General features: G+C 35.5%; 1 protein-coding gene across 2 annotated transcripts in view; it reads right to left on the reverse strand.

Moving 5' to 3' along the window:
• LOC106873658 (RNA cytidine acetyltransferase) overlaps positions 1-17,575 on the reverse strand; it is a 47,843-nt gene extending 30,268 nt beyond the window's left edge. Inside the window, exons 1-9 of one of the 2 annotated variants that reach the window (XM_052966197.1) lie at positions 17,399-17,575; positions 10,301-10,434; positions 9,077-9,168; positions 7,025-7,208; positions 6,136-6,258; positions 5,751-5,812; positions 3,694-3,808; positions 2,499-2,606; positions 847-980 (exon numbers count right to left, since the gene is read on the reverse strand). In XM_052966197.1, the coding sequence (XP_052822157.1) occupies positions 847-980; positions 2,499-2,606; positions 3,694-3,808; positions 5,751-5,812; positions 6,136-6,258; positions 7,025-7,208; positions 9,077-9,168; positions 10,301-10,408 (926 nt within the window). In that variant the 5' untranslated portion in view covers positions 10,409-10,434; positions 17,399-17,575. Of the gene's footprint in view, positions 1-846; positions 981-2,498; positions 2,607-3,693; positions 3,809-5,750; positions 5,813-6,135; positions 6,259-7,024; positions 7,209-9,076; positions 9,169-10,300; positions 10,435-13,280; positions 13,418-17,398 lie in introns of those variants that run through there. The other variant, XM_014921109.2, reaches the window with a different exon arrangement.
• Between the last annotated feature and the right edge of the window lie 2,671 nt (positions 17,576-20,246).

Below are 20,246 nucleotides of genomic sequence, written 5' to 3' on the forward strand. Positions count from 1 at the left end.
ATATATATATATATATATATATATATACCACCTGACTGGCCTTTGTAGGGTTTTCGAGCGAGATCGTTGCCAGTGCCCCTGGACTGGCTCTTGTGCGGGTGGCACATAAAAGACACCATTTCGAGCGTGGCCATTTTCGTGCGGGTGACACGTAAAAGCATCCACTACACTCTCTGAGTGGTTGGCGTTAGGAAGGGCATCCAGCTGTAGAAACTCTGCCAAATTAGATTGGAGCCTGGTGTTGCCATCCGGTTTCACCAGTCCTCAGTCAAATCGTCCAACCCATGCTAGCATGGAAGGCGGACGTTAAACGATGATGATGATGATGATTAATTCATTACAAGACATTAATAATGTTAAGTAAACAGCTGAAAAGTCATAGAATTAACCTCTCAAATGATGCACTGCATTGGATATTAAGTGCATCATGGATATTTTAGAATACAACATAAGGATTTACAAAATTCATATTAATATTTCAAAATCCAAAGACAGCAAGCTGAGCAAAATGTTTAGCAGCATTTCATCTGTCTTTATGTTCTGAGTTCAAATTTCATTGAGATTGACTTTACCTTTCACCTTTTCAGGGTTGATAAAATAAATACCAGTTGAGCACTGAGGTCAATGTAGACTACCTACTCCCAAAATTGCTGGCCTTGTGTCCAAATTTCAATATCTTGAACAACATTATTCATTATTTTATTATACAAAGATCATTAATAAATCAACAAAAGCAATAATTTTCTAAGTTTAAAATTTAAGTTTCCTTAACTTTCCATGTATGTGCACCTTAGTTACTAAGATAGATAAGCACTGACCTTGAGCCACACACTTATAAAAACTTACCCAAATCCCACTGCTGTAGCCATGGCAAGGCCTAGTGCAGCTGATTTTCCTCGGCCACGAGCTGCTGTCATCACAACTGTATTCCGTAAAGTCTTCTCAGACACTGAGTCTATAAACTTTAAGAGTCCTTTAGCCTGTAAAATAACAAAATATATACTTCAGTAATCCTTTAATCTCTGACATGACCATAAAGTTTAGTCCTTTAGGCTGAAAAATGAAGAAACAAAATGACTGCATTGAAATCAAAACGAGAACCATCATCATTTAACACCTGTATCTCTCCATGCTTGCATGGGTCAGACGAAATTGAGAGAAATATCCTATAGCAGGATGCACTTCCCCTTGCTAACACTCACCTGTTATTAAATGAGGTAATCTTTCCCTTTGGCCAGACATGTTTCTCATGAAAGACTGGATGTGTACTTCTTGTATAACAGTAATGCCTGTTCTTGTCATCATGCGATATTAAGAGAACGGTACACACACACATGAACATATATATGATAGGCTTCTTTCAGTTTCTGTCAACCAAATCCACTTACAGAAGGCACTTGTCCATGGTGCTACACAGTACGACTGAGCCCAAAACCAAATGGTCGGAAAGCAAGCTTCTTAACCACACAGCCACACCTGCACCTACATATTTCAAGCCATGATCATTGCAAGATATGTTGTTCTAAGAACTCAAGAAAGGGTGTTGAAGAGTAAAACAAATATCATTAACTTTGAAAGATATTTGTCAAATATGGAAACTTTGAAGGGAATACTTCCCTTTAAAATATATATTTTTTATCATTCTTCGACATAAAGAATGAATCAGAAGTCTTTGCAACATTCCAGTATATTTTTCTACAACATATAACATGACACCAATAAGCATAATGTTCAATTTCTATTCTTTTTCATCCTTCCAAATATCTTTCCAAAAAGCTCAACAAAAAATATAATAATCTAATAAACAACTTGAAATTGTAAACTGATGACAGTTTCAAAAGATGTATTACAGTACTGATTCCAGGATTGCATGAACCTAAGCTTTGGTGCGCTATTCTGTTACTTCGTAAAGCATATTCCTGTGTCAGTATTTCTGAAAGCAGGTTCTACTCTTGTCCCTCAGTTAATTATGAGAAGTGATAAAAATATTTGTGTATTTTAGCAACGTTTTTAAAAGTCATTAGATTCTAGCCATCCGACCATTCAGAGTTATGTACCTTGCCTCAGAACACATTAGTGAAAATGCTGGACTCACAGAAAAGCCTCTACATACAGCTAATTCCACTTACCTATCTAAATATGTGAAGTTTTCAGAGAAGATGGAGAAGGTCTACAACCCATTTGATATGGGATCATACTTCTAGATTAGATGAAATATTTTACTAGCTTGTTTCATAGTTTTAAAATTGAAGTATCAGAACTAGTGACCAAGTACCAATGAAGGTACACGAACCATTAATTCTTAAACAGAAAGTGTAATGCCTTACTAACTCAGTCAGAAGTTGCTTTCCAACACTATAGATTAGTACAGTCCCTGCAGTTTCTAAAGACGTTTAGGACATAATCTGCTTTCAAAGGACATTTATGACATAATCTGCTTTTAAAGGACATTTATGACATAATCTTAAGTAGATTAAATAGCAGAAAAAAATTCTTACTTGATCTAAAGTTCGGGCACAATTGATGATTGCACCAACAGGTTGTGTATCCTGCAAGGATTCTTTTAAAGCTACCAATTCACGTTCAGATTGAGTGAGAGATTCTTCCTGAAAAATAAAAATAATAATGAGACAAACAAAGCTCAGTTGTTGACCTCTAGAGACCAAGCACCATATAGAAATGTACAAGATGGTAATTTATTAGTTTGGTTATGTGTGGCAGTCATGTTATGGAGTGTTTTTTTTTTTTTGTATTGGATTGTGAGATATGATGTGAGGGAAACTGAACTACAAGCAAGTTGCATGGTTATGAAGAGGCTCTATTACTTGTTCATGAAGTAATCATGAACGGGTTGGTATAGTAACAATCAAGGTATGTGAGGTATAGAGAAGTCAGTTTTATACATCCAATTCACTATATAGCCACCTTTGATATATCTCAATATTTTAGCAATAATGATAACAGAAATGGGTAATCAAACAAGTTAGATTTGGCTATGTTACAACCTAATTCTTCAAGAATTAAAGATTCTTAGCAATCCAGCATGAAAATTTTAAACCCATGCAATGTTGCTATTTTTGTGAGATTTGTGCTTACCTTGAAAATGCAAGAAAAGGTCTTGGTCTTCCAGTGTTGTACTTATCATGATGTTGAACTGAAGTAGCTATATGTTTGTGATTGATTGTACACTTAATTTCTTGAAGAGACAGTATTCATGATCTGTCAACCGTGTATGCCTTCTGAGCTCTTATCCTTGACTAACTTGCCTTAGATAAACTTATAAAGTAGTAGCTAACTAAATGGAACTAATTAATGAGTGCTTTAGCTAAAACTATTTTATCTTCATGATAGTTTATGTTCTAAAGTTAAGATTTTAAGCATGTGGTCCCTGTTATTAAGACATTATGATATTAGCTGAGGTAAATTTGGCTAATACATTGGGCAGGCCAATGCCAGCTACAACCAAATAGCAAATAAAAGTTAGACAATTAGTTACATTAATTAAGCATCACAGCTAGTACTGTGGAAAATTACTGTGGTTAATTACCTAATTGTGATAGTTATAAATCTATCACATTAGTTATCGAAGGACTTAGGTATATGCAGCTGTAATTCATAATGAAATAAACGAAAGAGGAAGACACAGTGATGGCATCAAGTGAAGAGGTAAAGTAGGAAACAAATATGAATTACCTTGGACAACTTAGGCAATGGAGTGACAGTAGATGTTAGAGATGACAAAGGTAAGATGTTGTATTGGTTGTCAATGACCAAACACTGACTGCATGTGGTAAGAGACAGCAGAAATCTAGACAAAAGAACAATAATGGTTAAGGAAAAGCAATGCAACAAATATATACATAGTCTTACTGATTCATTTATTAATGATCCATGATTTCTAGAACTGAAGGGAATCAATAGTGATATGTGACAGTAAGAGCCAATACAGTAAAAGCAAATTATGAAGTGAGAAATATCAAACATTTTTCAGATCCTCTTCTCAGAGCAACCTAACATACATAGTTTCTTCATTAAAAAAATAACAAACAAGTTGATAAGATAAACAAAGAGAGAGGTGATTGGGAAACTGTAATTTTTGACTGTTGTCTCTGTATCTGTCTTTCAAAGTAATATCCCACACTTTGAATCTTAAGCAAAATCTCTCTAAATTACTTAGAAGATTCAATTGAAACAGAAAGCAGCAGGAAGTGGTCCACATGATATTTTCCTGCACTGAGTCCAAAAATAATACATACACACATATATAACTATAGAGAGAGAAATTTCAGATATGGAAGTAAGGCCTAGAATCAAAGCAAAAACCAAAATCTTGGTAAGTAGGAGAGCAAACAAATCACAAATCCACTCAGGTAGATGGCCTGCTTGATCTGTAGAAAAAGCATAGGTAGAAACTCCATAACATGTATCCAGTGTAAGTTATGGACGCATAAGAGGTGCAGCAATATCAAATGAAAGTTAACAGGGAAAATAATTTTTGTGTTTGGAAGGTGTTTAGGTACAATTAACACTAAAAATGTGCAGATAATAGACTCCGTCAAATGCCAGGGGGGAAAACTAGTAGTTGATAGCTTCCGTTACCTATGCAACCAAGTCAGTAGCAGGGGTGGATGCTCCGAGAGCATAGCTGCTAGAATAAGAATAGGCTGGGCAAAGTACAGAGAGCTTCTGCCTCTACTGCTAACAAAGGATCTTTCTCTCAGAGTGAAAGGCAGATTGTATGATGATGGTGTGTGAACAGCCATGCTACATAGCAGTGAAACATGGGCTGTGACCACCAAGGACAATGAGTAGGCTTGTAAGAAATGAAGCTAGTGTGCTTTGCTGAATGTGTAATGTCAGCGTGTATGCACAACAGAGTGTAAATGTCCAGAGAGAAAAGTTGGACATAAGAGGCATCAGATATGGTGTGCAAGAGAGACTGTGCTGGTATGGTCATGTGATGCATATGGATGAGGACAGCTGTGTAAAGAAGTGCCACTTTCTAACAGTGGAGGGAACCTGTGAAAGAGGTAGACCCAGGAAGACATGGGACAAAGTGGTGAAGTATGATCTTCGAATGTTGGGCGTCGTGGAGGCAATGCCAAGGGAGTGAAACCTTTGGCAATAAGCCATGCTTGAGAAGGCTTGTCAAGCCAAGTGAGATCATAGTTGTGGCTGACGCCAGTGTCGTGTAACTGGCATGTAAAAAGCATCCTTTGAATGTTGGGCAATATGTTGTGCTTAAGAAGACCTGTCGAACCAAGTGGAATCGTAGTCATGGCTGATGCCAGTGCTGTGTGACTGGTACCCATGTAAATGGCATGTAAAAAGCAATGTTCAAGTGTTGGGCCTCACGGAGGCAGTGACAGGTGACCAAGACCTTTCATAATATACCGTGCTTGAGAAAACCTGCCAAGCTAAGTGAGAGTATAGTAATGGCCGATGCCAGTATCACATCAATGGCAACCATGTCGGTAGAATGAAAAAAGCTCTTGGAGTGGTTGGTGTTAGGAAGGGCATCCAGCCATAGAAACCATGCCAAATCAGATTGGAACCTGGTGCAGCTACCCGGCGTACCAGTTTTCAATCAAACCATCCAATCCATGCCAGCATGGAAAACAGGCATGATGATAGAGACAGACAAACAGCCAGATAAAGAATAATTAGTGAATTGGTAATTATCTTATTGGATAACAAAAGATTTCTCTAAGACATATAGACACATTTACAAAGTAAAGAGCATAGAATACCTTTCATTAAAGCGACCTGTGACATCTTGATGTGATTCTGTCCTGAATCTTGAATGAACATCCTGTTGACAGGAAATCAAAGCATATAATGTTACTAAAGTAGTGTTTTTGTTGCATTATACATTACGTGGACATGGACATTTACAAACACACACACTTAAGTACAATGCTTTATAGCCCACCCTTGTTGTTGTATGTCTATAGGTTGTATAAACAGATAATTAGAGATAAACACAGACATTTGCAATAACATTAAGCTCTAGAAACTACGGAATGCACTTCTAAAAGACAATACTTACAACAAGAAAAACAAAAAGAAAAAAAGTATCCCTTTCCCCAGGGTAGATACATGAAGCAACCGTAAGAAGTGTATATGTGCACTTACCATTGTCATTGTGTACAGCTGTTTTAAAGAGTTCATTGTTCGCAGTAAGATCACAATTAAGCCACCTCCTTCAACAGTTTCTACAGTACGAGCCAAAAGATTTGGAGTCAAGGCTTCAAAATCCTGAGAAAATAATACATAGAGCATTAAATTATGGTCACCATTGTTGGTGTTAATGCTACTGGATAAACCCTTTTGTTACCATAATTTGGTTGAAACAGCCAACATCTGTTTTGTTTTAATTTCAAAATTAATATAAAAAAAACTTAGTAAAATAACTGTCATTATAAAGCTGATGCCTGAAACATAAGATTAACATAAAGTACTGATAGAAGGTTTTGATTTAGATCATTCAAAAAAAATTAGTTTGCTTCATAGAACCAGGTCAGTTGCAGGTGTGGTGGTATCAAAAGGGTTAAACCTTTATCAACCATAACAGAAGATTACAGTTATCATTGTACAACACCAGACAGCTCAACAGTAGCCCCAAAGACACAGAAAAATGAATGGATTGCCAGAAACAATCTTCAGTCAAAGTCAGCAGCATCCTAAACAAAATGTCACATAAGGAACCACAGATCAGTCTATTGATTTAGCTCCAGCATCTAAAGCCCAGTGAGAATATTCTTTACAAATGTATGTTATAAACAAAACTACTGGATGCAGAGCATTTATCTAGAATCCTGAATTTGTTGAGCTCTAATATAGTCTGATATTATATGGCATATTCCATTACTTATCATATAGAAATTTCATTGCTAATCGTATAGATTAATTTTATATTTTCTAATTTTTCCAACACCTGGGCTATATCCATGTTTCAAACATTTGACAAATTCTTTCAAGAAGTGACGTAATGATCTTTACAAAAGAAGAAAAAAGTGATTACCTGAAGAACACACATGCCATAAGTGTTGCCAAGAATTTTATGAGTCTCCTTGTAATAACAGTAACGGATGTTGGTTGATGCCAAGAACAACTCAAAAGCATCAGCATCTTTCTCAGACATTGTTGCAATACGACCAGCCTTTATCTTTTTTTGCATCTTGCGCATACGTTTCTTGTGACCATGTCTGTAAGACAAACAAGATTAATAAATACTGAGAACTTTATAAGAACTCAAAGAACAAGGTTATGTGTACTGAAATGGTTTATAACCCATTCTAGCATGAAAAGCAGATGTTAAATGTAGATGATCACTGTGATAGATGAACAACCAAGTTTAATAATTAAACAACATGTAGTCTACAACTGAGATCAGTGTAATTAACGCAGTTTGAGTTCCTTTTGAAAGTAATTGCATACTCATGGTGTGTGTAGTGGTTAGTGCAAAGTCTATGGTAGTGAACACACTATAGGTGGCAAGAAAAGGAGTGCTTGAGTGAAAGTGATTGATTTAATTATTAATGAAACATGTCTATAACAGAACAGCTAAAATTGTATCCAGTGCTCAGGAGCACTGTCAGAAAATGGTAAAAAAAGGAGGCACAAAGCAGCAATAAGTCAAGTAAAAAAGTCTGCAATGATAAGCAAGTGCATGCATAGTACAAAGAATAAAACAAAAACACAGAAAAGTGGAAAAGTTGAGAAAAGAAAAGGGCAAGTAGGCATGTCAGGAGAGAAAAAATGTTTCCAAAAACCATGAGTGCTGTTTTTTTTTTTTTTTATGCTAGAAGCATGTCCATGAGTGATAAGAACACTGAATTCAAAAAGGTGGTCAAATATGATGTGAGAAATCCAAAATTACAATAACATCAGCAAATCAACATATCTAGTTCTGAGAAATAACATTTGTATCTCTTGGTAATTCGGGCATATATAGTGTGTAAAGAAAATAGATAATATTTAAATATACAATAATGCTACTGCTGTTTAAACCCAGATCAGTTTTATCAGAGGTATTCTAAACACAAACATTTTATTCCCTCTTTTCCATGCAGTTTATATTAAGGACTACATTATCAAATGTGTCCTTCATTTAAGGCAGAACAATGTGATTAAACAGAAGATTTGACTGCTACTTATTTCTACCAGATAAAGCAGACATTCCTTCATTTATGAAGTAGTAATTATTTCTAGCATAGGCACAGGGTTGGAAAGGGAGAGGGTATTAGTGGAAGCTGCTTGCCATAGTCTACCTGGTTGATGTAACAACTTCCTCTTGCATTTCAAAAGTTGAGTGATTAGTAAGCATCCAATTTGTAAGAACTGCTTCAATATACAAAGACCCACAAATCCATCCAATGTGTTTTCAAGGATTTTAAGGACTTGCTTCTTAGTGCAAACAGCTAAGTTAAATTTCATTCTTCCCTTACAGTGTGAGGAAATTAACCATTTTGTGACTATATTTTAAATGAAATACACAGCTTATCTGTTCCAATTAATTTTGAAAATAATCAAGAACTTAGAAGGCTTTGATAACACAATTCTTGATTTTATCATTAATCTGGTGCTTTAAAGAGGCAAAATGGCAGAATTATTAGTGTTGGAACAAATGCTTGGAAGTATTTGTTCCAGCGCTTTATATTCCGTGTTCAAATCCTGTTGAAGTTAACTTTCTCTTTTGCCCTTTCAAGGCTGATAAAGTACCAGTAAAGTACATTGGGGTTGATGTAATCAATTCCCTCCACGTAATATTGTTGGCCTTGTGCCTAAACCAAGAACCGATATTAATCTGGTGTTTGAGAGATCACTTAAGAAAAAGGATTTTGCTTAAATGAAAATGGAAAGTCTTTATTTAAACAAACAATTGAAGATGAGAGGTTTTCTATTATAGATTAGATTGGAGCCTGGTGTAGCCATCCGGTTGCACCAGTCCTCAGTCAAATCGTCCAACCCATGCTAGCATGGAAAGCGGATGTTAAACGATGATGATGATGATGATCCTATCAGAGTCTCAGATGAGTTATTATTGAATGGGTTAAAGTGCAAAATTACTTACGAAGAGAAACCAAGTTCCTTTTTATAACACCACAACACAGAAGGTCTGGCTTTTACCTCTGCCTTTGTTAACATATGATGGAGTACAACAATCTGGAACAGGAAATGGATCAATATTATATCAAGTATTCTTCACAATCATCGTCATATTTATGTCTACAATTCTATGCTCATGGGAACTGGGTAGAATTCATTGAGACAGGTTTTCTATGGACAGATATTTTTCCTGTAACCAACACAAGGTTGTGTCCAAGTAAGATATTTCCCTATAGCCTAGCATATTTTCACAAAAGAGTGGGAACAAAGGGCACTACTTGTTGTATAATGGTGATGTTTGTTTACAACTATCAATGTCAAGACAATGTAACATATGCAGACACATACATACTATAGATATATGGATGAGGATAGCTGTGTGAAAAAGTGCCACAGCCTAGCGGTTGAGAGTACCTGTAGAAGAGGTAGACCCAGGAAGACCTGGGATGAGGTGGTGAAGCACTGCCTTCGAACATTAGGCCTCACCAAGGCAATGACTAGTCACCAAGACCTTTGGAAATATGCTGTGCATGAGAAGACCCGGCAAGACAAGTGAGACTATAACCCGTGGCCTTTACTAGGAGTGTAGCCAGCCCACTTATGCGTACCTTTCCTTCTTTGGACACAAAACCCTGCTTGTGAAGACCTGTTGAGGCAAGTGAAATCGAAATTGAACCAAATTCGACGACTAGCACCCATGCCAACCTTCCTTCATTGGACACTAAACTCAGCTTGCGAAGACCTGGAAAGCGGACGTTAAACGATGATGACACATAACATACATGCTTGCATGTTTGCCTGCCCATGTTTATACTGAGAATTCTTGAGCATGATGTTTGTGTTCATCATATATAACACATCCAGTAGAATAAAAAGTATCTTCTCGAAAAATCGGAGTTGGTAACAGGAAATGTATCTAATCATAAAAACTGCCTGAACAATTCCCATGCAAATACAGAAAATGAGGACATGAAAAATGATGATTAAAGTGAGACAGCAAATCAGGATAAAGAAGACATACTTCAGCTGTGACTGATTAAAGATTAAGTTTCAGGTGTAACCCTCAAATTGTTAGCTTCGGAGTTTTAGGATAACCTTTTTGCCCAAAATACATATGCCCTATATTTTGTACCGAGTATTTTTACTTAGGGATAAGAGAGAGAGAGAGAATAAATATGAAACATTATACCTGGTCATGTCCTTGGTCAGCAACAACAACAAACATAGTGCGATGTTTTTTAGCCACACCATTCTCAATTAGTGTTTTGATACGGTTATCAATTTTCTTGCGAGTCATTTTAAGATATCACAGTTTAATACCAGCTGTAAGAGAAAGAAAATTACTAGAGACAACAATTGGAACTGGTCAAATTAGACATTATGTTGCATTAGAGGGAACAGAGCTTTTGACTACCCTAAATAGGGAATTGCTTATTTTTTCATGAAGCAAATGTAATAACTTTAGCAAGAAATAAGTCTTCAAGCACAGAGAAAAGCAATAAAGCTGTCTGTTAGACCCAATTCTATGTTCACCAGTATGCAAAAAATTCTGAAACAATATGGAAATGTTGTTTCCATCACTCATTCTTTATTTTCATATTTAACTTAAAAGTTATTAATTTTCTTAATCTAAAGGAATTTCTTAGAATCTTTTACTTCTGAAGACAACATACCAACTGAATGAGAGTCCTGTTTTTCCCAGAATATATTTTCAGTATATCGCACATTTATCACCAATACCTTTAGTCTGATGCCCATTGAACAGAAAAGGCTACCTTCTATGCCTTGGTTTCATGGTTTTTTTTTCCAATATTTTTAATGATTTATTTAGAGTAAATTTCAAATATAAGATTATTTTTATTCAATTTCTCTTGTCTTTCACAGTAGCAGCCAGTTTCTGCATTTTGTCGCAGTATACCTGTCTACTTAAGATGGTTCAAGCAAAGTTCTCAATGCAGAATGAAAGACAAAATACATCCAGAACTTTGTGCCCACATGATTATGTGGTCCTGACATTTGTTTTACAACTGCTTGGTTCCAGGTTTGATCTTACAGAGTTGTGTATTGAGCAAATAAATGTCATCTACCATAGACTTGCGTTGTTTAAGGCATTCATCATCATCAACAACCACATAGAAGAAAAAACTCAAGTGGAAAGTTGCAATATAACTGAGTGTGTGTATTTTGCAGATGTATAATGGTGAGAAAACTAATAAAATTAGAGCAGATACAAATACCTTGTGGTATTTATTCTGGCTGAGTTACAACAAGCACTGCTGTCACTTTCATCAAAAGTGTAGTGAACTAGTGATTGGCCCATTAAAAACAACCAACAATGTTCTTCATTCATAGAATGTATCATAAAGAAAAAAGAAAGGTTATATACAAGTGATTTCCAACGTGAAGCCTGGGATCCCAAATTTTTCTCCACCACAAACAAACTACACCTATATTCAGCCTAGCCAAACCAATCCCTCCAACCACGCATACTATGTGATGACTGTTTGCTACAATATAGCACTATTCTAATACACTAGTGCAGGTATTTCTGTAAAGAAAGTTTTCCAACCACCAGTGGAGTATACCTTCTTTCTGGAAAGTTATTTTGGGGTGTGGAGGAAAATAGATTGGGAAACATTGTTATATGCCATTGTTATGATTGATGTAAAGACTAAAATTCTAGGCAGGAGCTTCTGGGGTTTAAGAAAATATCTGTTGCTGGAATCATGTCTAAACGCTGGAATCATGTCTAAACAATGGAATCTAAGTGTTCCATAGCTGACTGCGCAATTGGCATTTTTGATGAATCTTTGAAACACAAATACCTAAGCTTTAATAAAATGTATTAATTCTATTTTAGAGTTGAGAATGTTTCTTTTTATTATTTTCAAGTTATACTAAGTAATTAGTGATGGTGGATGGTGCCATTGCGGTGATGGAGGAAGGCAAGTTGTGAGGTCAGATCTTAAAATTTGAGTCTCAAAGACGACATAAGACAAAATAGTTGATTTGACTTGCAAATCTGTCACGGTAAGCTGATATGAAACGATGATTATATATATTAACCATAATAAAGCAGTTCTATGAGAAACTGACTAGAACACAGACTAATCAGTCCAGCAATTCATCTAAATAACCCTTTAAACACATAATTTATTTATAATTTCTCGTTGTTTTAAAATTATTTTCTTTTCACAGTCACCAGCCTCAGACAACATACGCAAATACCAAAAACAATTTGTAATCTTGTAGTGGATAAGTATCAGATTCATGTCTTTCCCAATGACATTTTTCAACCTAAGTGATGAGATTCCAGTTTCAGAACTGGCGAGTCGATTCATTTATTAAATACTCTTATTAGTATTAAGATTTGGTGTCGAAGTAATAAAATAATAACACATATATAGCTAGAATAGCATAAAATACTCTGGTATAAATGTACATTTCTCGAACCAGTTAAATGCTACGATCGGCACATCCTCCTCCCTACATCTTAAACATTCAGAGCAAACACACCCAACAATTTTTATAATTTAATGGTGCTTAATTGCAATTAGGCTATGTTTCGATTTGACTCTCAGAAAAATGAAAGATTGCCTGCAATTAAATAGAACGGACTGTTAGAAATTCTAGATGTTTTAAAGCAAATCAGCCCTGACAGAGCATATCTGTGAGCGTCCCAACTGTGGCCATCACGTCCCGACAGTTGAGCATTATGTATCAAAGACTGCATTATCCACTGTTTCCTTTTTTTCAAGGCGGCCAGGTATAGTATGAGGGCGATTTTTTGGTAGCTATTTCAAGGAGCTCGAGCGACCACATATTGGCTCTCTAGTTAGTTTGGAGGAAATCGAAAGTTAATACCAGGAGTGTAACTCAATCAATTCCGAACACCCAATGTTCGGTAATGACGTGGCGTTATAAATAATAAACACGTGAAAAGAAAAACATATATTTGTAAAGAACATAAGAAAACAATGAATGAAAGAGAATTATGACAAGAAGAAAATCTATGCTGAGTGAAACTGAGACAACTCTAGTGTTTACTCCACGTGTTCAACACGTAGAAGTACCTAACCTATAATAAAAGGGTGAATTATGTAGTAAATAAGTCTCATATCCACTCAAACCTGACATATGTAATAAAGAGCCAGTGTTCTACTACTCACGGTTATTGAAGGATTAGATATACTTCGTAAAAATCTGTATTTAACACATGCCGATTATTTTATAAATACAATAACGAAGTTTGTATAGATTAAGATGAAACACCGGTTAAAGCGTTACTAAATGACATGCGCGACCGGAACATAATTTTGTTTTAGAGCACATGTTCGTTGCTAGTTAATTCTGATCGTGTATGGTATGTTGATAGTTAATGTCATTCCAGTCGTGACTATACCATCTTTTACGATATCTAGTACTAAATTATCTAACCTGTCCTTTTCTTTTTAAAGATGAGTGTAGAGAACATTTAACTGTTTGTTCTAAGTGGAGAGCCTGCATAGAAGTTTTTTCGCTGTCTTGAAGGTTTGTTGTAGTTTCGGTATCACCGATCACTCTCGATTGAGCCGAGCTATGATGAAAAAAAATTCCTACCGTAACCATCCCATTTTTTAAAATTAGGTAGTGTGTGCCCAGGACCTCATTATCAAATGATCTTCATCTGAAGTAGTAGGGTGTGTTTTGATGGAAATATAGCTGCTATTTCTAGCAGTTCGTGCCATATGGTAGAAGATAATTTCTATATCGTTACTCAAAATAAATGTATACATTCATATAAGCATTGGAAAAAAAAATATTAAACAAGTTAAACTAAAGCGTGCCTGTAGCATATTTTACGAAGGGGCGCTTAATCTATCTTATCGATTTATAATTTTTTTTTAATGAATTCAAGAGCGTATATATCAGCGGGCATGGTGTGTTGATATGGGAAATGAATGCAAGAGTCCCACTGTTTATCATTTTACATAAAGCTTAATATTTGCCTGCTAACCGACCTGTCTTGTTTGAGACATTTAAAAGATAAACACTGGGAATGATAGCTTTGAAATGGTAAATTATTAAACAAATGAGTAGGCATTTCCCTATTGATCTCGATTTTATATCAAACCTAACCTAGAAACACGAAACCTAAAAGTTAAAACATCACGTAAATTCACTAAGTACTCGTCCCCCGATACGCAATCCTAATATAATGTTCATTTGCTTTTGTGGTCTAACGTGAAAACGTGACTTAATTTAAAACTGAATTGAGCTAGAAATTTTGCATAAAGTAAAAGTAGAAACTCTTCTCTTTTACTTGTTTCAGTCATTTGACTGCGGCTATGCTGGAGCACCGCCTTTAGTCGAGCAAATCGACCCCATGACTTATTCTATCGGTTTCTTTTGCCGAACCGCTACCTTACGGGGACGTAGTCATACCAGCATCGGCTGTCAAGCGATGTTGTAGGGACAAACACAGACACACAAACATATGCACACACATACATATATATACGACAGGCTTCTTTTCAGTTTCCGTCTACCAAATCTACTCACAAGGCTTTGGTCGGCCCGAGGCTATAGTAGAAGACACTTGCCCAAGGTGCCACGCAGTGGGACTGAACCCGGAACCATGTGGTTGGTAGTCAAGCTACTTACCACACAGCCACTCCTGTTTCTTACCTGCTTAAAAATACCTATATGATTTAATGGCGGTGGCGTAACGGTTTGTATAAATAGCCTTTCTACTATAGGCACAAGGCCTGAAATTTTGGGGAAGGGGACTAGTCGATCACATCGACCTCAGTGCTCAGCTGTTACTTATTCTATCGATTCCTAACGGCTGAAAAGCAAGGTCGATTTCGGGGGAATTTAGCTTAGATCGTGAAGTCAGAAGGAGCATTCTGTTCGACATGCAACCGATTCTGTCAGTAACATTCTGGTTCGTTCAACGGATTTTATTTTATGAGAAATAAAACGATTACACTCAATTATTATATGATGAGTTAATGCATCAAAATAGAGAACTAAAATGATAAGTATTAGACTTGGAATGAAAACTAGTCAGACCTATTACGGTTGAGATCCATTCAGTTTGATTGTAATTTGTTTAATTTATCGTGTATTAGGTCTAAAAAGTATCCTTAACATCTGATCAACTTTAAACAACCAGTCATTCATAAAAGTTGATTGCAATATAGTATTACCATAATAGGACAAGTACATAATCACTGAATTGGAATCGATAGCTTGCGAACATTTTAAATTAAAAGTACATTGGACCTACGAATAATTTCGTGTGTTGAATCAACCTTAAACAACGAATCTTTCATATAAGTTGAAAGGTAGTATAATACTCTGATAATAAAGCTTGTTGCATGGGTTCTCTCCCATATGCTACTCTTCGGTTATTCGGCATTGAAACTAACAGACTACATTGACATTCTGGTCATTGAGCATCATTAGAATTTACGTCCTATCTGTTTTATTGATATACTGAAGCTCTTTCAGTATGTTCATCGTCATATTCTGTCGTTGAGGCGTAGATTTGTGTACCTCTGTAATACTGAAAAGGGTTTTGCTTGCAGAGAAAAGGAATGGTCATGCTCGTGCTGGGCACTGGTTGGCGCTCTAATACAGTGTTCTTGATGTACTAGGGAGGGGAAGAAGTGCCAAAATAGATAAAGAAAACGTTTAGTTTAGAAATAATGTATTCCAAACCAGATGCTATGTAAATATTCAAGATTAAGATATTTAATGACGGTCGGAGATTAACTTGATCCAAAGGCAGTGTATATGTAAATATTAAAAGCACAAAAAAGTTCATCACTGAAGATGTGGTTAATAGTATTAAAACATTTAATTTCACTAATAACTGACCTCCAACATTCAGAATCACTTGTTCCTGATTGTGGTACCTCTAAATGTAAAAGATATTCTTTAGTATTATTTTCACTAGATTTTAAGTCTCACTTCTAAATTACAAAAGATTTCTGTAGAATTTGTCATAGTATCATTGCATTAGTGAGTCTATGTGTTAGAATCTTCTTGTTCACTTTTCTGGCAATACTGATTATTAGTTAAACTTCCACAGCCCTTACCCTTAACTGTACTTAAGCCTTATAGGGCCATTGTGACGTTAGTTTCTCAGACCGAGTATTAGAATTGTAAAATGTCAGTCGTTTCAGTCTTCTGTCACCTTAGAAATGAAGTATTTATATGAATGTCGATGTGTTAAATGAATTCTAGATTTGATATCAAAATATTTCTGTAAAGGACCTTCTGAAATACGACTGGGTGGCAATATTGATTTAGTGTAAGCTAAACAAGCTGCATCTTAGGTCTTCACTATCTACAGTGACCTCAAAATAATTGAAAGACATATATATTTCCAGTTATTGTGAGGGCTTCGATGTAATTTTTCAATAAGGATCATCCAAGATTTATATATCCTAGGATAATGATTTCCAACATAGAACTGCAACTGTAGGGTTTCGTGAAAAATAGAACAGTAGGATTTTGGGAAAAATGGAACTGTAGGATTTCGAGAAAAATGACAATGATGGTATGCGAAAACATCCTTCATTAATTTTTGCATTTAACACCGTATTTATTTTATTATGCATGCAAGGAATATATTTTAAGCTCGGCAAATCCTAGCATATGTAGGTATTAAGGAGAACCTATGGGCTGAATAACTTCCTAACAGGAATTGTTGGGAATTTTGACCTGATCAAGTTCTTTGTTTAGACGAAATTTCATAGAACTTCTTTGCCGATGTCTGATTCATTTAGCACTGCCAAGATAGTTTTATGATTTGTTTAATTTCTTTGAAATTTAACTTTAGGAAATAGAAAGGAAAGGGTTAATAATGACACTTCACGCTGATATAGAATGCTTCAATGATCAAAAGCTTTGAAACACTCTGACACTAAGGACATGTCAATTTAGTGTCCTTCAACAACATCAAGATACAAAATCACCATGCAAAATCCATCTCATCCTTATCCTTATGTGTGAACAATATATGCCCTTCTCCTTTCATACCAAAGGTACAACAAATGTAATCCTTTCTAATCTCAAATGGTGAATTCACGTATAAACTATGGTCGAACCAAGTGACAAACGTTGAACTTCTAAGTTCGAATAGCTGGATTTGGTAAACACAATTATGGAACGTTGCAATTAAATTCAAATGAATTTTAATTCGTATTCACGCACCTAATCCCGTTGAGATTTGGTTTCAAAAAATTAAGTAAAAAATAATTTGACATGTACAATATGATTATTTAAATATTCTTACCTTTAGTTATATTTCTCGGATGATTTGTTTTTCTTAACAGATCCTTGTTTTGCAGAACTTTATCATAAAATTCCTTACAATGATGGTCTAGGTTCCACTTCTATTCTAACATGGATTATATTGTAGCCGCTTCCTATTTATTTCGTTCTTTTAGCCAGTGATCACTTCTTAACTACAAAACGCACAACATATAAACATTATGAGTTGGTATGCTGACGAAATAAGTGAATGTATAAAAATTAGTAACTCTGAGAATTATTCTTTAACTTTAGCTTCTGGAAGAGGAGTCTTCCATTTTCCATTGCATAACTTCAGGTTTTTACATTCCATGTTCAATAACAGTACATATGAGTCCACTTGCCTTTTGTTGGAAGAGTATTTGATAAGACCTACGGAAAAAAAACCATTAAAAAATGTTCAACAAATTTATTCCACGAGACAATCATAGTGTCATAATAATCATCCACTTCAAAGAGGAAATATTTTTTTCTGCTCAAACGTAAAGTTGTCATATTTAGGTAAACCTTGGCACGGAGAGGGATAAACTTATCATAGTGTCTATCGTTCACAGTTAACGAGTTTTTTTAAGCAATGGCGTAACCCAAAACAGTATTTGGTCTGTTTTAAGTTTGCTCAATCCTATTGTTAAAAAATGATGAAAATAGTGAATAAGAAATAAGTAAGCTTCACTCAATCGATTATTGAAAAAATACCGAGAAGAATTTGCAGGTTCTTTTCTTTGGAATTACAGAAGAATTTCAGTGCTTTCAATGAAGAAAATATTTGCTTCGCTGCACTCACCGAGGAAATTCTATGCGTTTTAGAATGTGAGTGAACAGAAGGATATTTATTGAACGGCAACCAAATCATACAAATCCTTCGAACAATACGAATGCTGAAGAAAAATACAAAAATATAATAAATATTTTTTTATGGCAGTTACTTCAACATCAACTGAGAGAATAGCAGCCGAATGAGCAGAACTGTACGGAATATGAGTTGGACAACCGAACTCCTATTCATGGAATCATTCATGCTTTGTTTTGAATTTCTATTTTTGATATTTACACATTTAGACAAATGACCAATTATTATTGTGTTTCCCTATCAAAAACATTTTTTTCATACCCAATTTTTAACTCGGCAAAACTTTCCGTGCAAAAATCTTAATGTAGTTTCCTAAGTCTCATTTAGAAGCAGTTTTACTAGTAATAAATTTATCAGTAAATCTTTCTTTCTGGGGGAAAAAATATGGCACATCGTCTTAGTTCATTAAAACTTACTTGTCTTCATAATAAGAAAACACCGCCTGTAAAAACTCTTTTATTCAATCATTCAAACTAAATGACTGATGATGCTGGACAGTGTAGAAGGCCATTGCAACTTCTGCAGCTACTATTTTAGAATCATCTGTGGAATTCGAGGAAAATCTCTATCATTTGTGCTTTACAATTTCCATATGCTATGTTTCTCAGCGCGCTCAATATTAAATGTACAATTATATATTCAACAATCAGCTTCAAAAACAACACTTTCCCTTCTTTAATAGACGTTCATTCTTTCGAATATTCATCCCGAAATTTATATTTGCATTTCGGTATTTCAGGATTAAATGAATTACTATTTACTTAGAGAACACTGATACATCTGTGACCTGCACAATATTAAATGGATAACGGATACATTGAGAACGCGTGCGGCAAGGTTGTCAGTTGTATCAGCCATGCAAACACGCATTACAGCCTGGGAAAGACGCATGGGACAGAGTAACGTAGGCCATTTGACGTACACATCAGAAGAAGGAGAGTCACTAAGAGACAAAGTGTGTAGTCAGACTGGATCTATTTTGAGAATATTCCTGTGCGAGCCTTGGATTTATATCTCATGGATGAGAATACAGATCAATTTCTTCTGATATAGCATTTATGTTTATTCATATTACCTATTCGAGATGAAGCCTTTTCTCAGAAAGAAAGCATGAAGAAGAGAGAACAGCAAAGATATGATGAAACATATGAATATAACACATACGTATCTCAGAACAGGGAGAGTGAGTGTTTGTCAGTTAGGATAGTCCTTGATAATTGTTCAAAAGCAGGAAAAATGTTTACGTTGAAATGTTATCAGTTAGAAGTCCGGCAGGACGCAGGAGATATCCCACAGCAACAGCAAGAGGTGGATTCGAAGGTTAACTGTTTCCTATAGCTGCTCATTAAACATTTGCATCTGTCAACAAGATTTTATATCAATTTAGACTTGGCGCCAAAAGAAGATTACATGAAAGAGTTTTCTACATTCTCTTAGAATTACGATCAAGTAAGTCAGAATATTCTTGATTTAAAAAAGACAACGTCAAATTATTTTTGATTTATGGAGACAGAGATTGCAGTAGGCGTTGATTGATTGACGAGAATTGGCCAGCTCTTCCAAACATAAAAGTCGTAAGGAAGCTGACTGTATATCAGTACAACGAGAACAAGGTGTGTAATATACATGTGCAATTGCTTGCAAGCTAGTAGTTCGACAGACTTAGTGCTACATTAATGATATTTTAGAGAAATAAAAATTAATACAAAATTTTATAATTTACTTAAAAAAAAAACGGTTTCGAATACAGAACAATATGGTATCCTCATAACATGAATATAAGACAAGAAATAAAAGTGATTAAATAGGTGACAGTGGTTAGGGCAGCGAACTCGCGGTCGGAGGATTGCGGTTTCGATTCCCAGACCGGGCGCTGTGTGTGTTTATTGAGCAAAAACACCTAAAGCTCTACGAGGCTCCGGCAGGGGGTGGTGGCGACTCCTGTTGAACTCTTTCGCCCCAACTTTCTTTCACCCTTTCT

Source organism: Octopus bimaculoides, chromosome 3, assembly GCF_001194135.2.
Source record: "Octopus bimaculoides isolate UCB-OBI-ISO-001 chromosome 3, ASM119413v2, whole genome shotgun sequence".
Taxonomy (NCBI): Eukaryota; Metazoa; Mollusca; class Cephalopoda; order Octopoda; family Octopodidae; genus Octopus; species Octopus bimaculoides.